The sequence below is a fragment of the Glarea lozoyensis genome (genome assembly GCF_000409485.1).
Source record: "Glarea lozoyensis ATCC 20868 chromosome Unknown GLAREA17, whole genome shotgun sequence".
NCBI classification, from domain to species: Eukaryota; Fungi; Ascomycota; class Leotiomycetes; order Helotiales; family Helotiaceae; genus Glarea; species Glarea lozoyensis.
The window spans coordinates 51,273-78,496 of NW_007360991.1; the positions used below are offsets into that span (position 1 = coordinate 51,273).

The following is a 27,224-nucleotide window of genomic DNA, read 5'->3' on the forward strand; positions in this document are numbered from 1 at the left end:
GGACGACCGTACCTAGTTCAGGGCTGCCCAGGTGTATCGAGGATCCCAGCGGGATCTATTTTCAGGCAGCCAGGCACGACAAAAACAGGCATGCGCACGTAATCCGTCAGGGCATAATTAAGTGGAGAGGCTAGTCCGATTTACACGGTAAATACCCCAAAGGCCGGACCACGCCAATCTCCACGCCATCCTCTGCTGTTCTCCGACGACCAGACATCCCAAAGCTCAACACGCAAAGCCTTCTCTCTACCCTTCCCTCCTCGAGCATCGAAACCGCGCACCGCCGTGTAGCACGACCTACCAATATCGGCCGATTCTGCGTCTCTGCGTCTCTGCCCCTTCGCGCAGTCTTGCTTAAGGTTATATACACCCTGTCGATGGCTGCCTCCGGCAAAAGGACCTACTTTACCTACCTAGGTGTGTACAGGTAGGTAGGTATGCATGGAAAATGAGCTTTCGCCCATCAATTCCTCAATCTGTCCTAAAGCTTGAATCGCCTCGACTGGGCCCTGGATAATGACCTCTGTTCCTGCTTATCAGATAGCGTACAGTGTTTAATATATCCGCCCATTCGAGTTTGTTTATTTTGCTTGGCAGCACTGGATCAAGGTAGCATCCCAATCTTTCTCTAGCACTTCGGTAGCACCCTCTGCGGACAGCTTTCGCGTGAAGGCTCTTTCACTCTCTCAAGGCGTCTCCGTGCCTTCTGGCCAAATCAAATATATTACTGATCCCGTCTTCCGGGTTGCGGGCCGGCTCAAGTCCATTATTACGACGATGCATCCTCCCGACGACAGAGGTAGGCCACGTTCACGCAGGCCGTCGAGCTGACCCAGCCACTCGTAACGCCAGGATCCATCCAGTCAATCTCTCGCAAGCCGAACTTCGACATATGCAGCACCATTGCAAAATTCCAGGACAGCTCTGAATTCTGCTCTGGCCGGCTTGCGGCTGTGCAAATGGGTTTCCTTCATGAATTCTCTGCTGCGTCTCTTCGTTTCACATTTGCATCTTCGTGGAGGCTGCCTCGGCAGATTGCTCGATGCTAAGAAATTGGGCAAGCCTCACGGACGAGACTGTTTTCCACGCTCCTCCTTCAACCTATTCAGCTTTTCTCTTCGCCCGTCTTATTTTCTTGCCCACCTTCCAGGACTGATACAATGAAGCTTCCCGCCGCCACTACTCACCTACTTCGTGGAAAAAGTAGACGGCTCAAGTGGTGTACTGCATGCGTGGTCACCATAGTTATCATTGCTATAATAGCTATCCCTTTGGCCGTTATCTTGCCCAGGAATTCGGCAGCTGCGAAAGGTCTCAAATCAAAAATACTCGTGCCATTGTACATTTACCCCGAGCCTGGTGCCTGGGATCCGTTGTACGAAGTGTAAGTCCCGCTCTCCTACCTTGGCCGTTGCCAACGGACTTCCAATTGACTCGCACAGTGTCACTTCACATCCAAATCGACACTTCATTGTCATCCTGAACCCGAATAGTGGACCCGGTTCTTCTTCATTGCCAGCGGATCAGTATGTCAACCAGATCCAGAAACTCAACGACTTTCCCAACGTCCAGTCTGTAGGTTATGTCCGGACAGGCTATGCGACTCGAAACATCTCTGATGTCCTTGGTGATGTTGCCGTATATTCCGGTTGGGACACCAGTGCGAATGCTACCATGGGCAGCGGACTAGCAGTGCATGGCATCTTTTTCGACGAAGCGCCGAGTGAATACAGCACGGCCAATGCCGAATATATGTTGACCATCAATCACGCAGTTAAGAACTCCATAGGAATTTTAGGAGATAAAACAGTAAGATTTCCCAATCATCGGCAGTGGAGACTTTTAATGAATTTCCTAGATCATACAAAATCCAGGAACGATCCCTGACCCCCGCCTAGTGGATTCAACAACTGACTACAGTGTTGTCTTCGAAGGCAGTTACAAGGAATTTAATGAGCGGCAATCGTTATTGACAGCGCTACCTCTCGACAGAAAGAGATATAGCTTCGTCATTCATTCTATCCCGGAAAACTTGAGTACGGCAGACATCAAGAAGTTCGCTGCTAAGGCGAGTCGGAAATCAGACCTCCTCTCGCTTATCGATCTGGATGCAAACTTCTATGAACGCTTCAGCCCAAATTGGTCATCATATGTCGATATAATACCATCGTGAAAGACATCATGGATCAAGTAATTGTATGAACACATGCATTATTCTCGCAGCTCTCCGTCACACTTGCAGCGATGAGAAGTGTGTGAGGGCTATTATATGGATACAATATCAAACTATAAATCTAGACCTATTTTCGTGCCCGTGGTACATAGGTACCTTTTTACTTGCTGTTGATTCAGATCCTGCATCCGGCAGCTAAAAATTCCGACGACTGAAGTCTGATTCGTCTTGTTTTGCCTCACTTTCTGCATAGACTCCAATTTTTATGTGACGCTAGAGCGTTCAAACACATGGTACCAGCAAGCAATGAAGTACAAAGTCGATGGCGGTGTCATACCAAATACTTCGAAGGCTATAAAGGTGCAAACCCCAAACTCACCACATACTCCTTTATGAACACCATTGACGATTCCTCAACAATTCCGACCTGTGCGGTTTAAGCCAAGTTTCCAAATCAATTTCTCTGAGAACAACAGAATCAAAGATTTACAAGCACGTTGACGTGTTCGAATGACTCAGCTTATCTGCATTTATCCAAGCCCAGGTCTCCAAGCAAACTACCAACTGCATAAATATTTTCGACAATCATCATGGCAACTCCCAAAGCAGATATATTGCTACCGTTATACATCTATCCATTACCTGGAGCATGGGATGCACTACATGAGGCGTAAGTTGATCTGCCTTCCGTTTCGTCGTCCCGTTCTACCCCGCTTGATCCGCACATGGATTCCACATGACCAACAAACCATCTCATGCACACAGTTGATCGATATTGACCATGTATCTCATTCATAGAATCGCGGCATATCCATCACTCAGGTTCACCATCATTGTCAACCCTAACAGTGGCCCGGGAGGTGCATCCTTCTCACTGCCAGACGAGCACTACGCTCGTGAGATTCCTAAACTGAATGCTCGGCCTAATGTATGCACCGTAGGGTATGTACGAGTTGACTACTGCAAAAGAAGCCTGGGCGAGGTCTTCCAGGAGGTAGCAACTTATGCAGGCTGGAGTAGGAGCACCGATCGAGAAACTGGTGTAACTCTCGGGCTGCACGGGATATTCTTCGATGAGACGCCCAACCTGTATAGCAGGAACGTGGCCTCGTATTTGGATTCAGTGAGCGCGCGCGTCAAAGCGAGCGAAGGGATTTTAGGCCATCGACTGGTAAGTTCCAATGCGTTTTTCATTGCATGCGCCCTTTTTCCCGGTGAACGAGGTGTTCCCGCGCTGCTGCTGTGGTTTGATGCAATCAATCCGAAACAACAGTATATGGAACGATATCCAGCTCGTAAATACTCGGCACGCCACGCCTGTTATGGAATACACCGTATTTTCATTATATTGACACGCTCATCCAGTGGTGTGCTAATGGCTGAGACAGGTGGTTCACAATCCAGGCACAGTCCCAGACACTGGTCTCGCTAATCCAGGGCCTGACATAACCGCTGTTTTTGAGGAGAGTTTTGCGGCATACCAATCAGACGGGTTGCAACAGCGGCTGTCCAACTTACTACGCTATGATAGAACAAAATGTTCTTTTATGGTACATAGCGTGCCTCGAGAACACGTACGGGGCTTGACGCAGAGTTTGCGCTGGCGAGGCAAATACCTGTTTGTTACGGATCTGAGTGAGAATTATTATTGCCGCTTTGGGCCAAGTTGGGCGAGTTTCTGTGAAGCCATGGCAAGAGAATAGAGTGGTTCGATAGAGAGGCATGCAAGTGTCAACTGAACTTGATTATGCAGAACATGGTAGCTGGGAAAATGCAGGTTGCCATGTATGGCAAGGAGTGGTAGCAGATCAATGGGTGCCTCGGAAATCTAGAATTGCGCATATGAATATGCACAGCAACGCACCAATATCTTTAATTATCCTTGGCCACGACATTTTCTTGTCAGTACGCTATTTTTGAGATGTGTGGGGGCAGATGGTGCGAATCTCAACTCTTCGGGTTTATTTACAGCAGATGAATGGCCGAAGAAACTGATCTTCTTACAATCTCGCCTAATCTAAAGTAGATGCAGGAAAGTCCATCTTCGTTAAGAAGCATATCATTGATGTTTAAGTTACTGGTTTGACTTTCTAGGCACGAGCATGAGCAAATCTTAGTTACTCCGACGTCAGAAATCCGAGCACTAGCTATATTCGTTCCTTACGAAGGGTAGCAACGACAGCATTCATTCCGCTTTGAGCCACATATCAAGACAAGTACCTTCTTAGTCAAAGTGTATTGGAATAGAAATCTACATTTGGCTGAACTCAGCTCCACCGTTTCATCACCAAGGCGTGCCTTATACGCCCGGTCTCAACGCTCCCGTCGGAGCTGACAATACAGCGGGTATATCCAACACAGCGGCAAGGCAGATATTCGATTCCTTCATAGCTCTTTAACGTTTTCATCTAGATTTGCTTTAAATTCCTGGAATAAGCAATTATTTGGTTGGAAAATGGCAAGACGGCCGGCCAGATGGAAATCATCTGGACCTCGGTATGGTAATCTCTTTACGCTCATTATTTTCGCTGTCCATCTGGAATTATGACTATGAGGCAACCGGTAAGGCGTACAGGTAACTACATGTATACACACCACCGGAGCGGAATTATGCAAAAGTGCAAAACCTGTCATTCGACGATGGGATTCCTCTGGTGCCGGACCCTGATTCACACTCGACTGAAGCGAAAAGCCAGAGGTCTAGAAGTTCAAGAGAGCGGGTGAAGCCAACCTCCCGCATTCATCCAGACCTGCTGTGGTGTGGGCTGACACAGACTCGGTTTCTGGTAATTTTTAGCTCGTGCTGTTGTCCTCCTCTTATTGTTTGAAACTTTCTTGTATGCATCGTCCGAGAGTACCGTTCGGCTTGTTGGAGCTTCATATCTTCTCATTCTAACCAAGAATTATATTGGTTTTTCTTCCCAGAGCACACTTCTTCTTACTCATATCAATCTATTTCCACGGCACTCAAATCTACCACCACAATCTCGCTACTGACTTGAAGACGTTGCTGAGTTTTGAGACCCGTTTAGGTTTCCACCATAATGTCATCCTCCGGTCTCAGTACGCCAACCTCAGAATCAGATTTATGCTTCTCAGGGGTCTCAACTCCCGCAACTGAGCATTCTGTACTTTTTGATGATGACTTCAATTTCACGACATCCGCTCAAGTCACAAAACCCATCACAGACGACTTCATACTGGTTGTTGGGGGACTCGGCTATATTGGCTCACACACGTCTTTTGAGCTGTTAAAGACCGGTCAAAACATAATCATCATCGACAATCTCTCAAATTGTAACCTACAGGCTTTGAAAAATCTCGAAATTCTCAGGGATAATCACTTCAGAACTCAAGACGCTCGGCCAACCATTGATTTCTATTCAGCAGACTTTCGAAATCAAGTCGCAATCAATACGATCCTGACCAAATATCAAAATGAACGACCTAGACATGCGGGACCCCCATATTGTTCAAAATCGAAGATCAGTGGAGTAATTCATTTTGCTGGCTACAAATCTGTTAGTCAGTCTTTCCAAAAACCGCTGGAGTACTACGCGAACAACGTTGCTGGGATGGTCGAATTTCTGACCACACTTTCAAAATTCGACATCAAAACCTTTGTTTTCTCCAGCTCAGCAACAGTCTATGGCGAACTTGCCAACAGCGGAAACCGCCTGGTCGAAACTCAATGCGATGCTACGTCCTGTTCTGGGCTCACCAATCCATACGGTCGAACCAAATGGATGTGCGAAGCCATTCTCAATGACCTAGCAGTTTCAGATCCAGAGTGGACAATCATGGCTCTTCGATACTTCAATCCAATAGGTTGCGACGAGTCTGGAATGCTAGGAGAGAATCCCAAGGACACGCCTAATAACCTCATGCCAATAGTGGTTCAAGCGATGAAAGGCGAACGCGAACATCTCGACATATTCGGTACAGATTGGGATACTCGTGATGGAACGGCAATTCGGGATTTCATCCACGTCAGTGACTTGGCATCTGGTCATCTCGCTGCACTGCGAGCTACGAAGAGAGAGAATTTTGGACCTGGATTTCATGTTTACAATCTGGGTACCGGAACCGGCCATTCTGTCATGGAGATTGTCACTGCTATGCAAAGTGCTTCTGGTCGCACGATACCGACTAAGTTGTCACCGAGGCGAGGAGGAGACGTGGGCATTTGCGTCGCAGAGCCCTCAAAGTCTGCAGTGAATCTCAATTGGAAGACAAGGAAAACACTGGAGCAAGCTTGTTGGGATATATGCCGGTATATTGGAAAATCGAGGAAAAAGACTTCTGCTGCTGTCTGAGCACAAATCCCTGTTGTATTGGTTGAAATGGAAGAAAAAGCAAAATGCGCGGGATGTAATTGGGGGGCTGAGGAAAATTCAAGCATTATAATTATTGTTTATTTCACATATATACAATCTCCTATAATAATACCATCATTTACTTTTCAAGAAGTCTACGATTCCTTGGAAGAAGGTCCCTACCTTGTGGAACGCCAAACGAGGTGCCCCTACCGGTAGACTCTGTGTAGTTCTGTGATTCGTTGGTTGGACGCAAAAGCCCAACAATTCAACAAGAAAAACCCATCCAAATGCGCCTCATCAATATTTCCCCTCATGTGGCTGCAGTCATCGTCTTGGACTTTGTAGTCGGTCTGTACAGTTGCAGATGAAAGGTCAACCCCAAGTATTCCAACATGACAGAGACTTCGTAGTTGTTGGTGCTCGTATCCTGACGATAGGGCTTGGATACTCAATGGTAACACAATCATCGCGATATACTTCGGAGTAAGTGAGGAGAAATGTTGGTACTGCACGAGCCTTCAGGGTTGTGGGGTTACTTTGTGGGTGACAGAAGAAGTTCTTCCACGATGATGGATCTGACATGCATGGCGCATCGGAGATCATTTGGGTTTCCCTGTTAAAATTCAGCCTTCATTGGTCTAGGTTGATACGGACAATAATGTCCAAGCGGAAAGTTCCTTTCCGAGGATAGCTTCTCTAACTTACCGCTTCGCTTGATGCCTTTTCAGCCCCTTCAAGGCGACAACATTAACGGATTCAGATAGACGATGGTGACATTAACTGTCGAGCCATCAACGGAAAACTCCCAGGCTTCGAGAAGTGGATAGGGAAGGTTTTCATGCGTCAGAATCGATAAGTCCAATTATTTCAGCACCTCGCTTGGCGCAGTGTCACCAACCTCGTATTCAACCCTGAAATGTGCACCATCTGTTACCAAACAACAACCAACACTTGACTGTCTGTAATTGGGCGGCCCTATGCGGGAAGTCGATCCACCAGTACGCCATCGCTCCAGCCTTCCCCTGGACCCTGAGCTATATCCCACATAATAAACGTGCATGCTAGCCCCGAAAGCGTGAAGGAGCTGGCCCTTTCTTTGCTAGCGTAGATTTGCCCCAGCCGGAAATCCCACGGTCTGTTCCCATACCGCCCCTAATTCGCCAGGTGTTGGGCCGTTCACCGTTTGCGCTACGGGAAGAAAACGAAATACTGGAACATAGACCAGTCCCTAGCTCCCGCCACAGCCAGCCAAGCTTTAACGACATGTGTGAGACACAAAAGGGGAAAATAGGTCTTACTTGGTCACATTTAATACTTCATTCGGGGCAAGAACTACAGTGGTGGAAAATTGAAGATTTCTTGGAGAAAAGGGGCTTGAGTTTTCAGGGCCAACGCATTGAAAAGCAACAAGATCGCTCGATTTTGCCCCAAATGAAAAACAAGATAGTTAGCTCTGTTTGTTGCTCCACTCATTAGAAACAATTCAAGTAGAACTCGATAGTAGGAAGCAGTAAGCTTTGCCAACGTCGGGTACATAAAAGTAGATCACTTAGTAAGAGCTTAATTTGGAAGTTTTTCATGGCTACGGCACGAACAACGACGCATATATGGCGAATGGACCCAATACCAAGTTTTTGGTGTCCTTGGCTGCGGTTCGGGATTCTTGAGCTGAAATACGAGTAGATGAAAACGCATCAGACACTTCAACGTGATGGCAGCAAAGAGAAACGCCTCAATCAGGTTGGAATCCCTATTTGGTTGCAGCTGGCAACAGGCATATTCGAGACCAGTCTTCATCACGGATGATCCAAGCAGTACCGAGACAACACGCGGTGATGTCAGCCAAAGATCAGTAATATCAAGAATGCACACTTCTCAATGTGACTGACTTCATCATGGATTACAACATTTAATCAGTCCATTTCAAACCTGTGCCGTAGGTCTATACTAGAGATGCTGTTTTGGAGATGAACTGACTCATATCTCGCTCTCCCAATTCAATGTCCATTTACGCCAGAAAGGAATAAATGGTCATAAATATTTGCTTCCTTCAAGAGATTTGTCCATCTACTGTATGAACTTGTGACATGTCTGCTCTAAGTTATCATCCTGCATTCTTTAACGTTATCGTGTTCTGATCCAATGCGACATGTAATTTTGAGATCGTATTGCCTGAAAGATTATCGTGTTCACACTTCACAGCCATTGTGACTTGTCGTCTTCGATCGTGGCATCACTTCCCGAGACGTTTCAGTGCCATCGGAAGACCAACTGGTTCTTTTGAATGGTGACACGAAGTAGCAATTCAAAAATTAGATCGACTTTTGAACGTTTATGACAGAAAATGGGTAGACTTTATAAGGTTGTTTAGTGCTGATCTGCGACGCCTCAAGGCGTTGGTGTGACCACACCTTTAGACAAGACCGTTTTCTCGGCGATAGCTCCTTGAACCTACTACAAATTAAGTCGTTCTCGAGCTTGTTGCTCTAAGAATTTAACAGAGGAAATTATTGAGCTCCTGCCCAGCCTCTTATGGTAGACTGATGTTTCTGCCCAACGTCGGTCAAATTTTTACTCACTGACGGAAGGGTCATCCTTGAGCACAAACAGCGTGGAATATCAGCCATACTCTACTGGTATTCAAGCCAGGGCTTATTTTTAAAACTCTCGTATTTGCGCTGCATGGTCGTCAGTAAAGTCTCAGTAATAATATTTTGCCTTGACCGCACTTTCAGGTGCAGCTAACACCAGGGAGCTTCATTCTAGATGAAAATTGCTGAAGAATATGCATGTGACGAAAGTTTTATCGTGCGTGTCTCTTTCTGAAACGTACTTCCCTTCAACTTCCCGAGATCTGGCCATGTCGAGGATTCTGAATGGGACCAGCGACGCACAACCAAATACCCCCAGGTAAGCGCTTTGAAGGCAAGCTCCAAGAATTACCATAAATTATCAGTTCATCATTTCCGTCCACTTTTTGTTTCACTTGCGTGAGACTTTGAGGCGGCAATTCTGGAAATTTGGCATACTATACAAGTTTGCAGGTAGTTGTCACATCACAGAGACACCGTGCATTGTATTCAGCTTGTCACTGGATAGACAAGACTACTGGACTGGGCAAATAAAATCTTGAGAAGAGTAATGTTGTCTAAATGTAGGCGATAGAATAGGGGGAGCGTTAAGCGATTCGCCGTAGCACCTAATTCTGCTCCTACTCGCTTTCACAACACTTCAACTTCAAGCTGAGCCAGAACATCCGAATGGATATGCCGGCATTGAAGAACCCTGTTATGCTAGGGGCTGCAATCGAAAGTGTAAGTGATTTGACGCCTGATATGCACTCCCCACACCCACTTGTATTTGGTCCAATTGAGCCATTATATTTCCATACAAAGAAAGCTTTTGTTGTCAGTGACAGGTGACTGCTGTTTGCATTGTCCTAAGTCTAATGACATTACCAATTGCACTGTAAGATATTGTGTGAAAACAACTCAGCACATGACAAGATGTTTTGGCTACCATCCCGACCCCTTAGTCCAACTAATTGTTCGTAGCCTAAAAGCGTTGGTTCCGCTTTTCGTCGAACTCAGTGATCAACGAGAATTCTTATGTATAGTAGACTTTTGGGGGTTCTATCATTGACACAAAGCTATAGTGAAAATCGGCCACCGGCGGGTTGCAAGTGTGATGGGACATCTACTTACATTAGGGTCGCGATAAACCTTAGCTAAAAAGTTCTATTTACTCATTCGTTCTAAGTGAATATACCATGTTGTTTCTTTGATTAAGGGAAAATATGTCTATTAAGGAATGACCGTTGGAATTATCTTTGACGCGCACCATCGTAGCATGTTCGCAATGACCCGTTAGAACGCCCTCAACCGACCCTCAATCTTCCAACCCATCACGGGATCGAAATGCGTGCTCTTCAGTAAAGTTTAAAGATACCCGAAAAGAAAAATCATGTAATGATTGGAGATAAACTTGTCGCGGAAACCTCCAATATACCTGTCTTTCCTCGTTACATTGGACGATTGGTGTAGTTGGAAATCGTAACCGCACCCAAATGGGGATTGCTTGCATAAGAGAGAGCCGCTTGCTCTGCAGCATCTTCAAAGAAACGCTCGACGTTGAAATTTTCCGCACATTGGTTTCGTTGTAACATAGTTACAGCTTCCCTAACCCAGCTGACACAGTTCTGGATCGGGTTGGGGATTGTACAATGGCAGCGGAAGGTTTTTGGGACTCAGCATATCGCCCACACCGTGTTCGTCGATATTTGGCGGAAGCTTCCCGATCATGATCTTGGCAAGCATAGATCCACTTTGTTTTACACCGTATCTCGTGTGGTAGGCCCATCCTCCGGCGATACCTTGAGCTGGAAACGCATCGTCTTCTTTGACATCAAAGCAATTTGATGGCTGTCCCCCTTTTGCCTCCACAAAGATAGCCCAATGATAGGCAGCAAGCCCGTACTGCTGCACTAATCGTGGATCGCTCGTGATGTAGTTACGGAAGTAGAGCGCCACGTAGACGCGGTTTTTGTTGCGAGCCATCTTGTAGGGTTTCGCTGGATAACTCCGAAAGCTATAAACCAAATTATTATCGAGACGTCGGAACAAGAAAACTTTCAGTGTACCGATGCCTTTATCGAAGCATACCGACCTAGCTCAATCTAGGGAAATCCAACTTACCGATTAGCGCTGCAAACAAAATTGACTCGTGAACTGGCCAATGTCCTTTGATAGGATTTTGTCGCTGTGAAATGTTTGTTGGGGATTTGAAACACCCAAGGAAGGTCCGAATTGCAATCATGCTATTCCAAGGTTGGTCGAGACCTGCAGTAGTTCCGAGACTAATAATAGGCGCGCGCGATCCTGTCCATCGATGGCCGGTGGACAACATAAGCACACGATATTTCTTCGATCAATGTGACACAACCTCGCGTGTTGTGTCTATCACTTTCAGTAAATGGGATATCTCCGGATTGAGATGGACTAAGAATCAGAATTCCTTGTCCCCTCTGAACCATACTGTGAGCTAATCAAATAGTCAGGAGATTCTGCGACTTCTTCGTCCTCTACGAGCGCTGCACTGCCGTATTCAGAGTTGTTCACATTGACCGGCATCTTTGCTGAGAATGGAGGACCGCTGAACTGGGCCATTCGACTTCTCATGCGCGTGTCCCATTCTCGCCACTTTTCTTCGTCGACTGATCGCCTTGGCCTATCAGTGTCATAACTGAAGAAGTCATAATGTTTCAGAAGAGCTTTGTCGCAAGCAAGCTCCTGAGGGTAACTTGTGAGAACTTTGTCCATCTCTTGATAGAAATCCTTGCGATATGGCCGCCAACGGAAGTGCATCTTTGTATATTCCCAATACTCTGGAAACCATCCGCTGAATTCCCAGTCGATGATAGCTGTGATCTTGCCGTCCCTGACTATGATGTTCTCTGGTGACATGTCCGCATGAGTAAATTTTGTGGTGTAGGAGTCGGATCTACTGTGCACATCGACGACGTCCTGCTCAATAGCCCATAAATCCATAGAGTCCCCTCGACGCACAAATCTATGGAAGTCCTCTATAGTCTCGAAGGGACCAAAGCGTCTGCTACCTAAGCGGCTGTCCCAGCCGGATGCCAACCCAATCGACCCCACGAACCCTTTCTTGGTAGGTTCAAGACTCCGTAGTTGGGAAATATAGGACCCAAGCTCTTTGGCTACATTTATTTTATGCTCTGTTGTCAACGTTTGCCAGGCCACACCCAACTCCTGTCCTGGAACTAGCTCCATGACCAAATCTTGATATCCGTCGGGACGGCTGTATACGCCGAAGACCTTGGGTACCGGAATGGAGGTATTCCGACGGACAAACTCCATTGCTTCATACTCAGTTGTGTGGCATCGGATCTTAAGCAGTTGGTTGTTGCCGATGTACCTCACCTTCGCGCCTGTTTCCCTGATACTCTGATATGTTTTGTTCCTTTTCCAGAAGCGGTCCCAGGTGCGAATTCTGATCCAGAGAGGAAGATGCTCATAAGTCATCTTTACCTATGAGTTGCGCTGTGGAAGATGACAACCAGATGATTTCCGTCTTGAGGGAATCACAGGACATGTGTTGCATTGTTTGGAGCCTGCCTTTGAAGTTGTAAGGACAGATTAGTTTGAGACCGGTGGTCATTGTGTCGCAGCCCAACAAGCTCCTGCAAGCCAGTAAGTAGAGTTGTTGGAGGTCTTTCTACGCGCCGAGGAATTTACCCAGGTAGATTTGAGAACGCGCATGGACCTTTCAAGTCTTCCCTGCTCGGAGCTCGCATTTTTTCGATGACCATTGCTTCACCGAAGCGGAGCCGAGCGTATGCCGGGCATCCCGAATATGCCAAGCGGAATTTCGACTCAACAACAACACCTGTTCCCTTTTGATTGATTGCTAATGGCTTATCTACCAACACTATAATACCGATATGGATTCAACGACAATACAAATGCAGACTGGTGCACACTGTATTGCATCCATCATTACATATGTAGCAGATTACCTGCTGGGTCCCAACTACAACCGCATGGTGCTATTCGGTGTCTACCTCTTAATTTCGAGTAGAGCACTGATAAAGGGTGATTCTAGTAGAGCATACGCTCTTATTAGTCTGAGCAGCACTTTATTCGCACTCATAGGTCCTTCGCAGCGTTGCTTTACGAATTTCTTCGGATTCCGACTGTTCATGAAACATGTTTTTACCCCTGCCCTAGGCTCCATTGACTACCGCCCTACAGACAAAAGCACTATTCTTGATATTGTATACGGCCCTTTGCCTTTGGGTGGGTATATCTGCACATTTTGGCTTACTCGTGCTGTGGATCTCTATGGAGGGTCCGTTGTCTATTTCCTGACAGACCCTAAGGTGTTGCCCTGGGTGATATCTTTTTTTCTCGCTGGGAACTATTTCAATGCGCCCATTGTCATAACAGACTTTATGAAGGTCTTCGAAAGTTCCGCTGCAACTCAACTTGCCTACGTTGTGTCGAGATTGCCCGATGGACTTGCTATTCTCGCTGCGCAACTAACGAGCCTCTTTGAGCAGGCAGATTCAGTTTGGGCAAAGAAGGAGGTCGCAAAGCAAAACGCGAGCGCTACTCTTTACGAGTATGAATCACTTACAAATCCGCGTCAAATACGCTTGCTGAAGATCTTGAGGAGAAAACCTGGGTGTGGTCTCCAATGCGAACTCGTTCACGTCGAACTCGAGGACCGGCCATCCTTTGAGGCAATCTCTTATACCTGGCAAGGCCAAAGCTCTACAGAGAGCATTATTGTTGATGACAAAAGGCTGGCGGTGACCCCCGGGGTTCTGGAAATTGCGAAGTATCTTGGTTCATTTTATGAACCGAGATATATTTGGATTGATGGTGTTTGCATAAACCAGCAAAACCTGGATGAGAAGAACGTACAGGTGCCTTTGATGAAGGAAATTTATCTCCAATCATATCGTGTGATTCTGTGGCTAGGACCTCAGTATCAGGTCAAGGATGCCCACCTCGCGCGGCGGCTATTGTGTCAGCTGGTATATGGCAAGGTCGAGTATGATGCCGACAGACGCAAGTTCTTGGAAGGTTTGAGGAAGAAAAGAGATCCAGGACTGTTGGCAGCAGTCAAATTATTCTCACATCCTTGGTTCAGCAGAACTTGGGTTTTGCAAGAGATGGCACTCGCGCGCAAGCTTGCTATGGTTTATGGAACAATCTGTTTGGATTGGCCGCTTGTCGATTCTGGTATTCAGATCATGTTGGATCCATACACTGTAGGATTTACTCAGATGGAACACCGCTTGATCGGAATCACGGGCATGGAACTCCGGGAACGGTTTCGTAATCTTAATACTGCTTGGTTTATGACGGTCGTCCGACAACATGTTCAGTCAAAACAGAGAGTGTCATTGGGTTTGCTCCTTGGGAAGTCCATCACCCTCGAGGCTACGGACTCAAAAGACAAAGTCTTCGCGCTGCTAGGCTTGATTACACTCGATCTTTATCAAAATTACACCCCTGATTACAAAACACCAATTGCGGACGTCTATCTCGACGTGATGTGCCGGCTTTTGGGCAGTAAAGATCCATCTGATGGAAGGACAGCACTTCAATTTGCTGGTATTGGATATGCTAGATCTGCTGCACTGGAAGGGCAGAACATCCCATCCTGGGTGGCGGACTGGAGCTGCGACGCCCCTGGCCGAGCACTTCGCCTTGAGGCAGGATTTAGCATTCCCGATGATGCTCAGGAAATGGTCTATGTTAGGTCTCGTTCTTACGATGATAAGAGGCTGCTCGGATTACAGGGTGTAGTGATTGACATAATACGTTCGCTCGGGTCTGCGTTCGATGTTTCCTCGGTCACCGGAGACGTCGACGAGTATACGGGACGCCTCAAAGCCTGGCTACACGAAGCTACTGACATGATAGGGAAACAGCTTGGTTCGCTAGAATTTCCATCTTCCCTCGAACGGAACATAGAAAAGACCTTGTTATCTTTTCTATTATCCAAGCGTTCAAGCATTGAAGCAGACATTGGATTTAAACCGAATTCAATTGCCTACTGGAGAAGTTTGGGGGATGGAGACCAGATTACAAATTACCTAGCTCATCTCTACGAAGGTCAAACCAAGATCGAATCACTTGGTGCTGCAATGGAGTTTGTTAATTCTACCGAGATAGCTGGGAAACGGTTCTGCATCACGCAAAAAGGCAGACTAGCACTCGTGCCACCTCTTGCCCAGGAAGGAGACATACTTTGTACCGTTGTCGGCATGGAATTACCGATTGCGTTTCGTCGGGACATTTCCGAAAACGCACTACCCACCAAACCTTTTCAACTGGTTGGCTCTTGCATATTAGATAATATTAAGGATGAAGCAATAGGGGTGGAGCCACAGTGGATCATTGTCGACTGATAAACATCTTGTTCATTCCTCGACTCGAGTTCGGGCTTGTTGTCTCCGGTATATCAATGAGATGCCTTGGATGATGTCAAAGACCTCAAAATTTCGATAGCATTGCAGGCGTGTAAGCGCAGATTGGAGGTTGCTCCAAGACATGTCTGGCTGCTGGGAATTCAAGCATTTCGCTTTTCATACATCTTGCGGATACACTATTTACAAACTGAAGGATCGCAATAAGAACGCCATATAGCTATGTCAATTTCACCATCTATTCCCCTTCAATGTGCCTTATTAGGACTTTGAGCAGACTAGGTCCCCTTCAAAACAAAAATCTCACCACTACTATCACTAGTCATAAACAAACGATCCTTACTATCAAATGCCAACCCAGAAGGTCGGAAACAACTACCAGGACAACTTCCCATGTTGTTGTTACTCATGACATGAAGTCCTGATTGAGTACTCGTGGATGGCTCTTTTGGTTGGCCACTGGCGAGAAATTCTACACGGTCTAGACGGTATCCATCTGGTGGATTTCGATCCCTGGTGGTGGGTCAGCACGAACAAGAATCAACTGCACCTACAATCTAAGCTGAGGAAAGCAGATTTATACGTACCATGATCCGTGCCAAGTCACGTAAGCTCTGCTGCCGTCTTTGTTGAATTTGATATCTGTTTGGAAATTAGACTCCTTCGGGTGCAACGAGGATATGTCGGTTGATGTGAGGGGTACTCCTTACCAATGGGGCTGTTATGCGCTGGAAACACCAATCTTGGTGCAATTCTACTTTTACAATTCGCATCCTGAGTCGTAGTCTGAGTAGTTCCCTCCACCCAAAACATCTCACCAGTTTTGATTCCACTTATACCTAGCACACTAGTGTCATATGCGGGGACACATTCTGGGTACCCATAGTTTGCACCAAAGAGCGGACCTTTGGTGTCGCTTACCAGCCCGTGGAAATTGAGTTTCTCGCCAGGATTAGTGTTGTGAACGTCTTTGCCACTTCGTTTGATATCGTCCTCGCCTTGATCGATTGACCACTGCATGCTAGTCAGTAATATACTTCGTGGTAGAGGTGGAATGGCAGACTCACAATCTCTCCTGTAACAGGATTCTCTCCAATACCAACTGGGTTTCTGAGACCCCAAGCAAATAGGGTACCGCCAGTGGCATATGCAACAGGTGTAGCAGCCACTTGAGTCAAATTGAATAGACGAATCTGACTTCTCCCGCTGCTGGTTTGCTTTGCACCTTGGTCGACGTTACCGTCTGAGCCACGTCCCATAAGGATGAGATCCGGATACGCTTTCGGGATGAGTAGAGTACGTGTGAGATGGCCACCACCATTTTTCATGGAGTTGACCAAAGTCTTCTTGTTTGTAGCTGTGCCTGCAGCGGCGTCGTAGGTATATTGATCCAGGTTATTGACGCTTGAGACGTAAAGCGTTTTGCCATCTGCTGAGAGTTCGATGCCATGATTGAGCTACACAGCGTCAGTCATGGCTCTGGTACATTGGAGCTCGGAATTGTGTATGAGTGATGAATTGAAGAGAACAAACATGTTTCGTCAAACTCCAAAGGACAAACGACAAGACTTACAGTATTATCGGCAATAATCTGCTTACTACTCGCAACACAAACATTCGTTCCATCATCAGTAAGCTTGATCTGCCTTACGCCAGCACCACCTTGCTCAACAACCAACAAATTTCCAAGAGTATCGAATCTCAAACTCCTCGGATTCTTCAATCCATTGATGAGAACTTTAGCAGATAATCCACCAGCAAAGGTAGCCGGATACTTCGCCGCTGGAGAATTGCATGCTTGTCCATTGGCGTGAGGTTGAACAAGTAGTAGGACCGTTGTAACGCCAGAGAGGAGAGATAACACCGGGTTAGAAAATAAAATCATGTTGAAAATGATATCACTCCACGCCAGAATTTAATACCAAGCATCAATAAACTCCAAAACCAAGACTCCTTCCCATAGCAGAATTCGAACTAATAAACACCACCGCATCGGCACCTCCCCCAAAACTGCCGTGCACCCCCTCAATCGGAGCTGCCATGCCAAGTACCAAAAGTTTGGCACTCGGCAATCTCAGTGGAGTGGGTATTTCCACATTTTAAGCAATGAGATTAGATTGGGTTGTGGATGCGGGGGATGTGACAGGCTGAATATGGCTCGATGAAACGATAACATCGGGGCCCAGCGAATGGGTATTGAGCGTACTTCAGGCGGGTTGGGGATCTCGTCATGTGCATATGGGTTGGTCGCGGTAGTCGAACCTTCGTTGGGGTATCAGGTTGTGGGAGGAAAGTGATGGGGGATGGAGAATCCGGGTATTGGTTGGGTAGGAAGATGTTTGGAAAGTTGGTGTCACAGGTGATATATCTTAAGTTAAGACTGACTGCTAAGTCAGTGGCGGTCGAGTGATAAGGCTCTGTGACGACAGGAAGAAATATATTACTATCTTTCGAGTCAACCAAGGCTGTAAATACGCGAGGACTGGGAGGTGAAATAGCCTTCCACAGCTTAGCGATCGTTTTTATACCATATACTACCCCCGTCAACCCTCACCCACTGCAACATGAACGGCTCGCCACATGCTCTGAAACCTGGTACATCCCGCAGATTTCCAGAAACATGGTGCATTATGGTGGTACATAGCTTGACTTCCACGTTATGCGGCAGGCCTTGTACCTGTACGCTTGTGACGAGGTACAAGTAATGAGGACGCAGACCACTACATTTGCCTGAGACCCGAGTCGGGATTCTTTTTGTGCTACATAGGGACAACTAACATAATCAAGTTTTAGTCCCTAAGTAGGAGCTTGGAGGTATAAAGCTTACATGATTAAATCCAGGCATCCCACTGACGACTCCTCATCACAGAGCTCCAGGAACAAACGAAATCCAGGTGAGAACAAGAAATTCGATTAGATTGTCAAAATATATATAATTTTATAGCTCAAATTTAAATGCCTTGTCGAAGATTCAAACGAAGTTGGGTATCCTTATAATACAAAATAAACGTATAGACATAAATGCATATATTCCAACTCCTGCGCTTGCATGACTCCCAAATGATATTATCCTGCAAACCATAATTTGATTGAAACGCCTCTGATGCTTCGAAAATGCTCCATTCCGTGGTCGTGAAAATTATGTAGGGCAATAATCATATGAACTGTACTTTCGACCATCCACCCACTCGGTCAATCTATCGACAACTTTTTGGTTCGTACCTCTATTCGCTTTCGCAAATATGGTATCAAAAGGATGGATATCGGTTCCGAAATAACTCCCTTCGTATAACGGATCCGGATATGCCGAGCATTCTTCTTGAAAAGTTTCGCTCGAGTGTGCTGCAAACATCATTGCATCGACCGTATAGCCTGCGGCTTCGATAAGTGGCGTAGCGTGTACCTCGACAGTAACAGCTTTCCAATATTCATGCGGACAATGGTTGATACCCGGAATCTCCATTGGTGGAACGGGTTCCCCTTCTCTGAATGGCTTGATGCCTGCCTTGAATTTCGCTTGTAGCTCCTCGGATGGGAATAGGAGAACTTCGAGTCCGACTCGGTCGATGGCCCAAATCATGGATTGCACGTGGTTTACCGGCTTACAATTTAATGTCATACCGACAAGCTGCGTCACGTAGGTCAGCATCAGTCTCAGACATTTCAAGACAAAATTCCAGAGCTCCAGGAATGCACGAACCTTGTTCTTCTCCGTGAGGCGGGAGAGATACATGTCGCTCCAACATCCCGTAGCGTAGTAGGGCAGAAATGGTCCTCGAATGCTCGCATTCATGGTGATGAATCTGTTGTACCTTTTGTACAAGTCATTCTTGGTCAAGACTTCTGCGAATGCGCCCAGATCATAGCAATCGTTTGCTCTCTTAACGAATTTGATGTTGTCCGCCTTTGGAAGCCTGTCCTCGGCCTTATTTTCCCCGTTAAGAATAAACAGAAAATCAGCGCCTGCATGCAGACCGTGTTTGAGGAAGAATTCGAAGTTCGCGCGTGAATTGTCCGTCTCAAAGTATGCGTACAAAATTAGGGGCCGATCGGTCTCGACTCGCTGACTCGGCGTAAATGGTGTTATGGTCGACATGGAATAAGGACGTTCCTCTGTGGTCCCAGCCGAAGCAGTAGGTCTTGGAGAGCTTGTACGGGACATTGGGGATGCTGAGTGGGTTGTGATTCGCACGGGGGCTGGAGGTTTGTCGTTTATGTATGGAATACTATCGGTAAGTGCATGTGTATGTTTTTGCAGAGCCCAAAGCGACCATATTAGAATAAGGAGACCACACGAGGCTATCCACAATGTTCGTGGTTTTGCGTTCACCATGACGGACATTTTGGATCGAGTTCGAAGACCGGAACGAAGGGTGGGTTGAAACAGCGACAATCGAGATCGAGCGCAATCGTGTCGCCTTTCAGACCGAAATGAATAGCTAGTACATGGGATGCGAGTGTATAATTCCCACGTCGGAGCCTTGATCTTCGTCCTCGCGCGAGGAGAGAATAGCTTGAAGATTGAGCAGAGGTGAATGAGAAGAGAGACTCGACAACCAGAAAGACCAACCGATCAGATCCGCACGGTCAGCCCGCTCACTTATGAGAAAATGGCCCTATTGCGGGAGCCATTTAGGGGTTCTGCCTCTGGCCCCATAAATGATGCCAAGTTACCCGGTTGCACCAATAAGAGCAGGTCAATCAATCATAGGGGGGCATTAGGGGGCATTAGGGGGCAGCTAACGCAGGCGCAAGTGTCTTCGGGAGGCGCATGGATGGATGAGTTCCAGGGGCTTGGCGACGAATGAAGAATTGCTTACTGAGATGGGAATAGGGCCGAAATTCATTAGGCAGCTCTGTATGGCACCTTGAAGACATTGTCTATACTTCGTAAATTGAGCGCAAAACTCGTTTATCTTCCTCGGGTCTTTGGAGTATCTGCTGCTCATCGTCCTTATGTTGTTACGATTCATATCATGTAGTCTTTTCAGCCGAATGCAGCCGGGCATTGGCATTTCGCTTACTCCATGCTGTGATTCGAATGAGCCACGAAGTTGATCAGCGGCTCTTAATAATCACTTTCTTGGTATCACGCTTGTACCGAGGTACGGTATTCGTCATCTATGATCAAAAGAATTGAATATATCGTTACTAATGTATTAGAACATGCAAAATACGGGCATGTAAACAGTGTGTTTCGGCTGCACGGTATCTCCAGCAAATACTAGTGCTAACACTACAGTTTAGCGGTACGCCACGACGACGGTCGCTTCTTAATGTCCTCCGCTAGATCAATCTTATCCTATGGCTGGCTAAGGTTTGAGGGTTAGAATAGCCGAAGAAGAAGATAAGGCTTCTAGAAAGTCACCTAACCCGACGGACGCTACAACGATGTCATCGAAAGCGCCCTAAGCTCTTTAGTTAACCTCAGTGCCTTTAGAGGCGACGATAATGAGCCTCACAACTTGGAGGTATGCTCTGTTTTGCCAGAAGACCCGTGCCGAAGCCGAGGAGATAACAACTTAGCGCTGATGTTTCATCGGGATGTTTTGAAATATGGAATTTGAATAATGTGTGAAGAATAGCATACCGATGAATATCGAGATTGTGAGGGCTACCCGAAATACGACCAAAAGTCGTTGGCAGCTTCCTTAACACTTCGAAGTACAAACAAGAAGCTTTTCTATTTAAGGAAAGATTGTCTCGATGCCTACAAGTAATGTTTAGCTCTACTCCTCAATTTTCTGAGCCAATTGTAAAACCCCTCCGTTGTCACCTTCCCAGAACCAATCCTCAGATGCTGTGACCAGATTTTTGTCGCCTTTGGATGAAATCGTCTCTAACTTCCCTTTGCTGTTAGTAAAGAGACTGTTCATTGTGTCCATGGTTTCTGACAACAACAGCGCACACTTGGGATAATGCAAGCTAAGTTTCCGTAGCAGTCGAGGCGTTTTTAGGAAATATCTTAAAAACAATATGATCCATCGCTCGTTTGTAAAGATCGTAAAATGGAGAGTCCGAAGACTTCTTGCAAATACGAGCTTCCACAGTACTGAGGAGGTAAGCTTGCTGCCCTCATGCGCCTCCAGGTCGGGTCTTTTGTCAATCATACCCCTGTTAACACATTAGCTTGTAGTGTATAGAGTATTGTAGTGTTTGTTACGAGTAATACAACACCCTTATGTGTTGAATATATGCTATAGTAGACGGCTTGAGCTCAAGACGGTAGACATAAGATGTGTTGGTGACTGTAAAGGTGTTTACTCCGTAATAAGCGCGTAGTGCTTCGTGGTATAATTCTGCGTCACCACGAAGGGCTACCAAAAGGGTGGGTGTCGGGGCAGGGTCCTGTACTGATACTGTACAATATTCGAAGTGGGTTGCCCTGGGCGCTGGCGGTATCAATAGTAGAGCATGCTTGAAGATGATTTCTCTGAGCTCTGTGGGGAACATCCGGAGCGTCAACAGGTGAGAGTTGTGAGAACTTGTCTATCTTACAATTAGTATTACGGCACGTTTGATGATTGCACTCGAATTACATTTAGTACTGGAGCTGTGCGAGGAGAGACTGAACCATCGAAACCGGCTGATTCCATTGACATGCTTGCGAGTCGAGTTGTGCTGAAATAGGCCGATACTGTAGACAAAACTCGAAAGGAGCTCAAACAGCTCTAGCAATTCTGGATCAGGACTAGTCTTGTGTATTTAGCGCGACTGGAGGAGGTCGGGTGATTTGCAAAGATGAAGGCTGTAATATCAATAGGAGACGTGGGATATATAGGTAGCGATTTCTGCGCGACTATGTTCAGAACGAATTCATGCTAGAAGTTGAAAGTGGTGAATAAACCAAGCACAATGTGAAACTTTCGAGGCTTGTTGCTGGGTGCGCTCCGAGTAAATTCTTCACCGATACATTCGCTGTACTCATTAGATCAATCCAATACCTGACTTCCCAGCAATCTTTCAATTAGTGCTGATGGAACTTGCTCAAGACCTAGCTAAAGCGCTAGATGTCTGGACGCAGCAATTGTTGAGCTTTTTACAGCTGTAAATCCAACAGTACCTGCTACAAATTCTTCTCGTACAAGGTAACTACTCACCAGTTTCCAAAATCTTAGCGTCGAAGGACAAGCACACCTTATTTTCAAAGCCGACGAGAAGTTGGCCGCAGATATTTCTGAGCAAACAAAGACGGCCGCATAGACAGGGAAAATGATACATCATTTCGACACTAAGAACAGATCATGAACGAGCTTTGCATATTATAGGTAACATGTTGTGTCTTTGATCAACGTTTGAAAAAAGTACAAGATACAAAACGTAGTAGCTACTCTCTCACAGCTACACGCTTCACTGTGTGACAAGACATCGGTCCGGTGCCTTAAAGTTCAACTGCCCAGAATTTCCAATTGGCTCTCCGTCTTCTCATCGTCTGTACTGCTTGTGGGTTTACGACCCTTTACGGGGGTGGGTGGGATTTGTTCAACCGACTTCGAAGCGGGTCGTGGAGAAGGAGATCTGATATTTTCAAATAACGGGTATCTGTCATCCAACCATTCCTCGACTTCAAGGTAATGGCCATATCTGATATACGTTTTGGAGTTTCTGTAGCCCCATGGTTTATAACTGACATCGTTGCAATAGGTAGAAAACCCAACTTCTGCACACTCTCTGACGACATCTTCTCCCGTCTCCAACAAAGTTCTCCAAGTTGCACGTTCTTCTTTTGCGTTGATCATTGGGTGACCAAGACGTTTCGCTGATAGAGGACCTTCAGTAGCGATCAAGTCGTGGAAAAGACTTCTCAGTTTTGAGCCTGGTAAGGTGTTTTCAAACACAAACTCGACTTCCGCGGCGCTGTAAAGCCTGGAACGAAGAGACATGATTAGTTCTTTCATCACATAGTTGGTGAAATCCCAGGCGAGTAATTTGTCGCCTAGTACCCATAACTTTACTAGATATTTCTCTGAGTCTTCTCCAGCTACATCTTTGTCTATTCGTACATTTGTGAGAGTTTTGGTATCATAACTATCCTCGCCGTGGGGGAATGATTTGTAAAGTTGACTGTCGCGTCAAGGCTGCCTGTATATGTCCAATTCACAAATGACTGAAAGTGACAGGGAGTATCATCAGGAAGCAGTAATTCTTTCTGATAAGCTCCTGAGAATCCCCCATACAGCGCTGAGTCGAAGAATTTGGAATAATAGCCTAATGGTGCTTTATGACATGATATTGACGTTTATGATTCTCCCACAATAAGTGAGATCATGTGTGGGTCTTCAGTGATACTACATGAGTTGTCAGACTTATTTCCAACCAATTCTTTTCTGCGAATTCTGTACGTACAGTTTCATCGTGTTGTAAGCATGGGCCGCATCGTCCATATTCTTCTCCTCGAGATCCATCGAGAAATCACAGGTGTCACATCTCTCGGTGAACTTCTTTCTTTTGGGCATATTGCACAATGCCACCACACCGTGATGGCTTTCTGGATGATGCGTCGAGGTCGAGTCGTCGAGTAAAAGGTGTTAATTGAAGCCCAATTTCGATTTGAGCAGAACTTGCTCAACTCTTCAATATAAATCTGTTACACAACAGTCACGTAACTGCGTTTGCACACCACACATTCCGCTGGAAACAAGTGTAGGTAGCCATGAATATCGCGAAACGCGTCTCGCCACTCCCGAGGTTTCAGGAGGTAGTCGCTCGCTTAGACCCCCTTAGTGAAAGTGTCGTGCGTCGCGTGAGCGACGAACGATTCCGGACAAGTTCTCCGATGAGAACTATGGGTGCTGAAAGTTAAATTTGATTTTGATAGAGATCTTTATCCTTGCGGTGCTTTGAAAGTCTCAATTTCATTTGTGGGGCTTGAAGCAAAAGCATGAATTTTAAGCGAGAAGTGTGTTGAATGGGAAAGGAGTTGGAATATTGTTCTTTTAAAATATACTCGATCCATATGATGAAAGTACGTTACACTGTTTCACTTCTTCTTCCTTGTTACTTCTGGCCCTAATCTCAAGAATGTGTTTTGCTTTGCCTCGCATCCACATGGGGTTTCTCTACATTTCTATGTACAGTATTGCAAGTCAGTATCGGACATGAATTTTCTGTTCTCAGCTTCGTTACAAGAAATTGAAGGTGTAAGTCTGGAGTAACTTAGAGATAGTATTTTCTAAAGGAGCATTATACTAGGTGTACTCGGGCCTCAAGAAAAGAGTGTCAGTACCGATCTTCCTCCGGAATCCAAAAATTCCAAATCGCTTCAGGACGATATTGAATTGTATAAGGAAAGGAGCTAACGTTGTCCAGTAGTGCCGTTAACACGGATAGCTATCAGGACAAATTCATCATTAGGAGGTCGTTGTCGGTGAAAGTGAACCTAAGAAGGAGATAAATGAAAATAGCGTTAAGTTTAAGACGGTATAAAAACTTATGAGTAAAGCATGAATAGGAAGCCCGCGAGTTTAACGGTTTAAGAACTTCGAAAATGTGAAAAATACTAGTAGTCGACTAGAAATCACGATGGTGATGAAAAGATGAAACCTACCGCAAGGTATTTTGGGTTCAATACGTGAGTTCACTTTCAACCTAGTTCTTGGCATCGGAACCTTATAAAAACACTCTTTGCTTTCTGGCGTTTGTTCGAGCTTCCACACTTCTTTTCGGATTGTCAGATACGGTCCGCCGAATCTTATCTGGATCTCGACGTAAGTTCATACCAAGAATATATTTCATCAGCTCTTCACAGTAGCCGCTTGCCAACTCACTGCTAGCCAGTCATCATCAGCTTTGAGCTGTACTTCAAAGTTTATCACACCGACCGGGAAGCAAAGCGTCATTTTCAAAACAACAGATCGGCTTACTCGGGTGCCATATACTCAGCAGCTCCCACAAATCCCACTTACCCATCGTTCGAGGAGAAATTATCCGAATACACCATGCCCGGCAAACAAAAAATCATCAAGGGATGCGGTTAAGATTGTGCCCTTGAAGATGATTGCAAAGGCTGTGAACTCATGAAGGTGAAGGAGGAGTTGCTTGACCGCAAAGACCATGGAATGGATGTTCACACGCTGTAAGTTTCCAACTAAATTATTCGAAACATTACTGACTTGTTTCATAGCATCACGGGGTCCTCCGAAAAGATTACACTGGCCGTAGGAGAAAAAGCCAAGCCCATTTCTTGCCACAAAGCGCTCCTAGGGTTCTTTTCAAAGTTCTTTGAGTCAGCACTATATGGTAGTTTTGCAGAGGCATCGCAGACTGAAATGCGACTCCCCGAGGATGATCCAGAGTTAATGAGCGAATTTGTTGCTTGGCTGTATAGTGGGCAGTCGCCATCCCAGATCGATCTCGAAGAAGAAGAATATTGCGAGCAGGAACCTGAACCAGCGGCAGATTGTATTTTGGTACGAGAAGATATCGAGCGAGAAATGCGAATGTTATCGTTGTGGATTCTTGCCGACAAGCTCGGTTCTCCAAGGTTGGCTAACAACACCATGAGGTGTATTTTACATATGTACCAAGAATCTTTCTCCACATCATTTGAGGCGGAGCTTGTTTTCAATAACACAGCGCCCGGGTCAAAGTTAAGGCTGTTGTTTCGGGATATCATTGCAGCTGATGGACCATTGTTGTTGGGTAGGCGAGGTAGTGGTAAGGAACACCAGGATAAGAGTGAAAGCGAAAGATGGTTGCTTCTATTAGCAAAAGGTGGAGACTTGGTAAAAGATTGTGTTATGACGGGCTTTACAACTCCTATCAAAGATTATGAAGAGCAGCCTTTTTGCACCCACAATCGTGGAAAGTACATAGAGAAGATTGAGTCAAAGCCCAGTGCCAAAGACTGGCTCAAGCAAAAACATCCACCAGAGGTTGCAGATGAGCCCTGGACAGAGATAACCACGAAGAAGTGAGCGAGAGAGGTGGATAGAAAAGTAGGACATGATTCGCGACCGATGTAACTACCTAAGAAGTGAGCGAGAGATATGGATAGGGAAGGAGGAGATACTTCGCAGGATCTTGTCTATCAACATCATGAATGAGTAAATTAAAAGCATACCCCATAGTTGATTTCAAAGGAAAGATCTCCTAGCAATATCTTGATGACGACCCGAAATCTCCCAAATATCCAACAAGCGATCAGATCCCGTACAGAGAGAGTTAAGGCGAAAAAAAGCTTGTGAGGTAGATACCTACTTATAGTCAGTAGTGATTTGGTGGGATTACTTTGATAACCCCTTAAAAACCAGCAACGAACTTACAAACCAGACATCCAAAAAATGCAACCACATTGCACAGTAACCATTCCTGGCCCCTCCCCCCCTCCACCCTCCACTATCCCAAGACCGCCAACTCATTCCAACAGCAACCCTTAATAAAAACACCCATCCTCCTCTCTTTCTAATCACCATCTATCTCTCACCCCTCCAGCACCACCCCATAACCAGTGTTCTCCGCAAGTAACAAGAGGACCCTCTCAGGAAAGAGAACACAAGTGAGAACCCAAAGAAATCAAGTCGAGCTTCACACCAGTTCCAACTTTGCCCAAGTTCACAGCATTCGCTCCCATTAAACCGTAAATGCCGAGCTCAGGGAGCATCAATTCTTTGTCAGATAGCATTCATCGAGGTACTTGCAAAAATGATAGAAGTTAAGAAAGGAAGGAGTGTCTGAGCCGCTGGGTGAGGGTGAAGATGAAGAGAGAACGAGATCGAGAATGAGTTGAGCTTGCTGGTTCCTAAGCACCTCTTCACACAAGTTGAAGCTG

The 27,224-nt window shown here is 46.0% G+C and overlaps 12 protein-coding genes across 12 annotated transcripts; 5 read left to right on the top strand and 7 right to left on the bottom strand.

The window, feature by feature from the left end:
* Positions 1-1,160: 1,160 nt before the first annotated feature.
* GLAREA_11849 (spherulin 4-like cell surface protein) lies at positions 1,161-2,173 on the top strand (the record flags this gene model as incomplete). The annotated part of the gene is made up of 3 exons (XM_008082631.1): positions 1,161-1,384; positions 1,443-1,809; positions 1,859-2,173. The coding sequence occupies 3 exons, from the start codon at positions 1,161-1,163 to the stop codon at positions 2,171-2,173; spliced, it is 906 nt and encodes a 301-aa protein (XP_008080822.1).
* Positions 2,174-2,763: 590 nt separating this feature from the next.
* GLAREA_11850 (cell surface spherulin 4-like protein) lies at positions 2,764-3,876 on the top strand (the record flags this gene model as incomplete). The annotated part of the gene is made up of 3 exons (XM_008082632.1): positions 2,764-2,843; positions 2,972-3,344; positions 3,562-3,876. 3 exons carry the CDS (start codon positions 2,764-2,766, stop codon positions 3,874-3,876), a joined length of 768 nt encoding a protein of 255 aa, XP_008080823.1.
* Positions 3,877-5,217: 1,341 nt separating this feature from the next.
* GLAREA_11851 (NAD(P)-binding Rossmann-fold containing protein) lies at positions 5,218-6,489 on the top strand (the record flags this gene model as incomplete). The annotated part of the gene is made up of 1 exon (XM_008082633.1): positions 5,218-6,489. One exon carries the CDS (start codon positions 5,218-5,220, stop codon positions 6,487-6,489), a length of 1,272 nt encoding a protein of 423 aa, XP_008080824.1.
* Positions 6,490-10,670: 4,181 nt separating this feature from the next.
* On the bottom strand, positions 10,671-11,048 carry GLAREA_11852 (uncharacterized protein; the record flags this gene model as incomplete). Its single annotated transcript, XM_008082634.1, has 1 exon — positions 10,671-11,048. One exon carries the CDS (start codon positions 11,046-11,048, stop codon positions 10,671-10,673), a length of 378 nt encoding a protein of 125 aa, XP_008080825.1.
* Positions 11,049-11,489: 441 nt separating this feature from the next.
* On the bottom strand, positions 11,490-12,536 carry GLAREA_11853 (Protein kinase-like (PK-like); the record flags this gene model as incomplete). The annotated part of the gene is made up of 1 exon (XM_008082635.1): positions 11,490-12,536. The coding sequence occupies one exon, from the start codon at positions 12,534-12,536 to the stop codon at positions 11,490-11,492; it is 1,047 nt and encodes a 348-aa protein (XP_008080826.1).
* Positions 12,537-12,955: 419 nt separating this feature from the next.
* On the top strand, positions 12,956-15,436 carry GLAREA_11854 (Heterokaryon incompatibility protein, putative; the record flags this gene model as incomplete). Its single annotated transcript, XM_008082636.1, has 1 exon — positions 12,956-15,436. The coding sequence occupies one exon, from the start codon at positions 12,956-12,958 to the stop codon at positions 15,434-15,436; it is 2,481 nt and encodes an 826-aa protein (XP_008080827.1).
* Positions 15,437-15,732: 296 nt separating this feature from the next.
* On the bottom strand, positions 15,733-17,339 carry GLAREA_11855 (Soluble quinoprotein glucose dehydrogenase; the record flags this gene model as incomplete). Its single annotated transcript, XM_008082637.1, has 5 exons — positions 15,733-15,967; positions 16,042-16,096; positions 16,165-16,468; positions 16,522-16,911; positions 17,028-17,339. 5 exons carry the CDS (start codon positions 17,337-17,339, stop codon positions 15,733-15,735), a joined length of 1,296 nt encoding a protein of 431 aa, XP_008080828.1.
* A 1,254-nt stretch (positions 17,340-18,593) lies between these two features.
* Positions 18,594-19,796, bottom strand: GLAREA_11856 (uncharacterized protein; the record flags this gene model as incomplete). The annotated part of the gene is made up of 2 exons (XM_008082638.1): positions 18,594-19,082; positions 19,155-19,796. The coding sequence occupies 2 exons, from the start codon at positions 19,794-19,796 to the stop codon at positions 18,594-18,596; spliced, it is 1,131 nt and encodes a 376-aa protein (XP_008080829.1).
* A 1,387-nt stretch (positions 19,797-21,183) lies between these two features.
* GLAREA_11857 (uncharacterized protein) lies at positions 21,184-22,056 on the bottom strand (the record flags this gene model as incomplete). The annotated part of the gene is made up of 3 exons (XM_008082639.1): positions 21,184-21,568; positions 21,618-21,943; positions 21,994-22,056. 3 exons carry the CDS (start codon positions 22,054-22,056, stop codon positions 21,184-21,186), a joined length of 774 nt encoding a protein of 257 aa, XP_008080830.1.
* Positions 22,057-22,842: 786 nt separating this feature from the next.
* Positions 22,843-23,337, bottom strand: GLAREA_11858 (uncharacterized protein; the record flags this gene model as incomplete). Its single annotated transcript, XM_008082640.1, has 1 exon — positions 22,843-23,337. The coding sequence occupies one exon, from the start codon at positions 23,335-23,337 to the stop codon at positions 22,843-22,845; it is 495 nt and encodes a 164-aa protein (XP_008080831.1).
* Positions 23,338-23,693: 356 nt separating this feature from the next.
* Positions 23,694-23,910, bottom strand: GLAREA_11859 (uncharacterized protein; the record flags this gene model as incomplete). Its single annotated transcript, XM_008082641.1, has 2 exons — positions 23,694-23,742; positions 23,801-23,910. 2 exons carry the CDS (start codon positions 23,908-23,910, stop codon positions 23,694-23,696), a joined length of 159 nt encoding a protein of 52 aa, XP_008080832.1.
* Positions 23,911-25,470: 1,560 nt separating this feature from the next.
* Positions 25,471-26,370, top strand: GLAREA_11860 (POZ; the record flags this gene model as incomplete). The annotated part of the gene is made up of 2 exons (XM_008082642.1): positions 25,471-25,529; positions 25,578-26,370. 2 exons carry the CDS (start codon positions 25,471-25,473, stop codon positions 26,368-26,370), a joined length of 852 nt encoding a protein of 283 aa, XP_008080833.1.
* Between the last annotated feature and the right edge of the window lie 854 nt (positions 26,371-27,224).